The sequence below is a fragment of the Hordeum vulgare genome, chromosome 6H (assembly GCF_904849725.1).
Source record: "Hordeum vulgare subsp. vulgare chromosome 6H, MorexV3_pseudomolecules_assembly, whole genome shotgun sequence".
Lineage (NCBI taxonomy): Eukaryota > Viridiplantae > Streptophyta > Magnoliopsida > Poales > Poaceae > Hordeum > Hordeum vulgare.
In genome coordinates, this window is record NC_058523.1 from 445,163,170 (window position 1) to 445,167,579 (window position 4,410).

Consider the following 4,410-nt stretch of genomic DNA (forward strand, 5'->3'; position numbering starts at 1 on the left):
TACAGTAGTGGTAGAAAAGGTGGCGGCAAAAAGGCGAAATAAAAGGAATGTGCAGACCTTCCTCTGGCCGTAAATTTGAGATCGATGATGAGCAGTAAAGAATGGAATATGTTTTTAAGATCTGACCTGCAATAATATTATGTTGCTGTTCGGATCGACTTGCTTGTCTCTTGCTGCTGCATGCGTGAGGGGTTAACGCGCGCGCCATCCAAGTACCGTCTTCCTGGCCGAGTAGTGGTGAGGATATATGATCTATCAGAATATCAGTTCACAAGTAATAGCATGATACGGCCCGAAATTAATGTGTAGTGCTGGTTTGGCGGTATGCTTTTCCATGGATTCAACTCGTAACTCTTGCACTCCCCTGTTTATTTCATTCCGTATATAAGATTTTTTGAAGTTAAACCATATAAAGTTTGACCGAAATTATATTAAAAATATCAACATTTACAATACTTTAGTCATATATACTCCCTCCGTTGATGCTTACTTTGAGACGGAAGGGAGTGGTATGAAATTAATTTCATCATGAATCCAATGACATTAGTTCTATCGTGAATGTTTATATGTTTTACAATAAAACTGTTTGAACTTAAGGAGGTTTGATTTCAGTCAGATTTTATATGCAAACTAAAAAGAAGAAGAAGCGGAGGAAGTACTATATATGAGACCACGAACGAAATTTTGTCCACGGACAAATGTTATCATATGTATAGCAAAGGCATGAGATTTTACTAATCATGGGCAAGTATTGAAGTACAAGAATAATGGGGAAAAACAGCACAAGCAAATGGAGAGGGAAAATGATGGACAAGATATGACACGGATTTGGGAGGAAAACATTAATCTTGCTAACCTTAATTTCTTTATGACTTCTCAAACCAACACAAAAATTTCAAGTGCCGAAAAGGGGCCAAATGTTAAATCCCTAGCTGCCGCTATCATCAAAAGATTATAACTGAATCACATGAGAAGTGAGATGACGAGAAGAACCGAAAATCAAATGGTAGAAGAAAGAAAGAATCGCAGAACAACTTTCCTTTGTTTTTCTCTCTTTAGGTCACAGATCGAGATCCAAGCCCGAATGCGCCTCCCTCTTGGAAGACGACGACGACGATGGAGACGACGCCTCGGCACCGTGCGAGGGGAATTCGAGCAGCCTCAGCGTATGGTCCCTTGGCCGCCATGCTGATGCGGGCATCTGCAATGGCAGTGCACTGCCATAATTGCTCGATTCGCCCCCGCCATCACCGGGATGCTGCGGGTTGTCCAAGTTCACGCCGAACAAGCGCACGCGCTTCTTCGTTGCCGTCGTGGGGCTTTCGATTACCGGCACTGAGTCGAGCACCACTGGGGATCCTGCGGTTACACTTCCGCCGGCGTCGCTGCCTTGTTGCTGCACCGTGAAGTGCAGCGGCGGCGGCGGGCGCGGCACGAGGAGTGGTGCTGGTCCGTGCGGAGGCATCCTGGCGGCCGAGCCGAAAAGGATGACCTGTCTCCCCATTGTGGGGTAACTGGGGTTCATGCCGCGGAAGTCGAAGCCTTGACGGAGACGGTGCTCGTAGAGCGTGGCTGGCGGCGAGGGAGGCATGAAGAATCCTCTGGCGCCGGCGCCGAGGCCCCACGGGCTGTAGTGCGACGTCAGCGGCATCGGGAGCGGGAGGCGGGGCAAGCGGAGCGGGTCTCTGGTGTCGGCTCGGCGCTTCCAGTCGATGAAGAGGCGGTGGCGCGCGGCCTCACCGGCGCCGCGGGAGAAGGAGACGGTGTCCCCAGCGTCGAGGCGCTTCTCCTTGACGAAGCGGCTCCAGCCTTTGGTCATGACGTAGCTCTGGCTGCTGTTCCAGTAGGAATAGCGGAAGCGCCATGGCTTCCCGGCGCTGTCCTCGAAGTTGAGCAGAAGGCCCTTCTCGTTGGCCGCCGAGTCCAGCGGGAAGTACTTCTCGGCGTACTGCTTGGGGATGACCAGCCGGTTAAGCTTCCCCACGTCGCTCGGCGTCACCACTTTGTCGAACATGTGCTCCTTCTCCACGGCCTCCGCCACGTTGCTGCGGCTGCCGTCGCCGGCCCCGCTCCCCGACGCTCCGGCGTCATCCCCAGATCGAAAGGGAGGGCTACTTCCAGACGCTGACGCGGGTGTCGAGGCCGACGCAGAAGCAGAAGGCGGCGCCGCGGCGCAGGTGGCGGCCGCGGGCGTCATGAAAGGGATCTCGCGCATCGACGCCTCCTCCTGCTCCTCCTCCACCTCCTCCTCTCCTTTAGAAAACCTACTGCTTGTCGCAGTAAACTCCATGTATGTATGTATGCTTGAAAGCTTCTTCCCCTGGATTACTGCGGCATGCCCGATTCGATGCAGCCGGAGGAGGATGGCCAGATCTTGAGAAGAAGCAAGCAACCAGAAAATAAAGAGAGAGCAGCAGATAGCTTCCTTGCTTGGCTGCTTCTTCGGATCGGAGCAGCAAGAAAGCAACCCCAATCCACTCAGCTGGATCCTTCTTCTTGTTGCCCGCCCCTTGCTGGCTTCTGCCAAGACCAGCAGCTTGGCCTGGTGCTCGATCGAGAATAGACACTGCGGCCGCAGCGGAGGTGCGCTAGCTATAGCCTCTCTAGGTTGGGCACTGCTAGAGGGGGGATCTACCTATGTATGCGTGTATGTATTGTTTTTGTTTTTTCTCCTACGAAATTCTATATATCGATCTTGAGCTGTGGGAGGGGAATTTGGCCGGCATGCATTGACGCGCGCGCGCGCACTGCACGCCTAGCCGCTAGCTAGCTTTGGGGTGTGTTGTGGCAGCGGCAGGGATGGATGGATGGAATGGAGACGGGGATGGCCGGCAATATGGATCGATGGAGACGGCCGGGGAGGTTGGTGGGTGGGCGCGCGTGGCTGGCTAATATTTGTGGAGGCCGCTGCAGTTCGATCCTCCCGCAAGGGGGGGAGAGAGGGGACGAGACGACTGAGCTGAGCTGCCCCTGCCCTAGCTACAAGATTCCGTCTCCTTGAACTCGACTACCTTATTAGCTACCTAGTGGAAGTGGCAGCTGCTTAGTGAAGTGAAGTGAGTCATCTCGCTGTGTTTTTTCCCACCTCTTCCGTACTATACCTTCTTTCCAGGAGCTTCATCAGGCTTGGTGTTTTCTTTCTCATGCACTTTATTTTGTTTCTCTTTGTCAAAGATGGAGTGTGGTTTTTCTTGCAGCGTTGCGAGCATAGAGATGGAGCTAGAGAAAGAGCTGGAAAAAGTGGGCGTGTACTGTGCAGCGTAGTGTGTAGCTTTATAAAGGGCAGAGGGGGTGGTGGGGGCCCATGGATCGCGCGCGCTTGGTTGGGCTCATGTGAGCGCTCGTCCTTGTCACCATACGGGCCGGTATACGTATACATCAAATATCACTCACACGCCTGCCTACGGGCTTAGCTGCAGCTACAGTGCATAGCTCGTGTAGGCAAGTTCCTAGGCTGGTCCTCCATGGTGCGTACCCGTCGATCCATCAAGGGGGATTTTGTGATAATAATTGCGTGATGTGGAATGACAAGGTCTCGTCTGCCTCTGTTTTTTTTTTTGAGAATTCCCTCTAGCTAGGGTATTTAAGCACCATGAATTTTTTGTGGCTTGTCATGGGCCAACGGGCGTGGAATTTCGCATTGGATATTTCTATTCGGCAATCGGGCATTGGATATTTCTATTCCAGCAATCGGATATTTCTAGGGTATTTAAGCACCATGAATTTTACATGATGGAGGCTTTCAAATAAAATTCATTTTTAATACGATTTGATGAATTCTAATTATTTTTATTAAGTTTCAGTTCTTAAAACTTAGTATGAGCGACCAATAAAATCATGACTTTAGTACCTGCGATCGAAAAAAGCCGCTTAAAATTTGAACTCTGATACTTGATAGTCATGACCGAGAAAATCGGAATTTTCAGATGCAAAATCTGAAGTTTCATCGATTAAAACCTAAAACTTATTTTGCCTTCGTGGAGGATCCAACTACCTCGCGAATCGAGAGGCAATTGAACGACGGGGTAGGGCCTGACTGGTGTGTGCCGCTCGAAATTTCCAGAGGGCAATGTATGTTTTGGATTCTCTTGATTTGGATGAGGAGTAAGCCCATGTTATCCATGACACTCATCTTCTCTCCTATCTAACAAAGGAGAGTCTCAATCTTATCGTATGTTGATGACACTGAAACATGGTATGGACAAATTGCCACCAACATGACGGAAGAGGTTTTTGTCACACAGGTCTGGGGACATGCCGTTGATTTGTGCCAAGATTCACAAATTGGTGATGTATAGACGAGTTTATGCTTGTTTTCCTATGTAATGCATTTGCATATCATGCCGATATACCTTTTGGTGTGGGTGTGATACATGTTCCGTTGGGTTCCATAACAGTGCAAAACAGGAA

The 4,410-nt window shown here is 50.1% G+C and overlaps 1 protein-coding gene across 1 annotated transcript; it reads right to left on the reverse strand.

Annotated features, from left to right (window-relative positions):
- Positions 1–827: 827 nt before the first annotated feature.
- On the reverse strand, positions 828–3,224 carry LOC123403003 (B3 domain-containing protein Os02g0683500-like). Its single transcript, XM_045096980.1, has one exon. It carries the CDS (start codon positions 2,288–2,290, stop codon positions 1,061–1,063), a length of 1,230 nt encoding a protein of 409 aa, XP_044952915.1. The 5' UTR covers positions 2,291–3,224; the 3' UTR covers positions 828–1,060.
- Between the last annotated feature and the right edge of the window lie 1,186 nt (positions 3,225–4,410).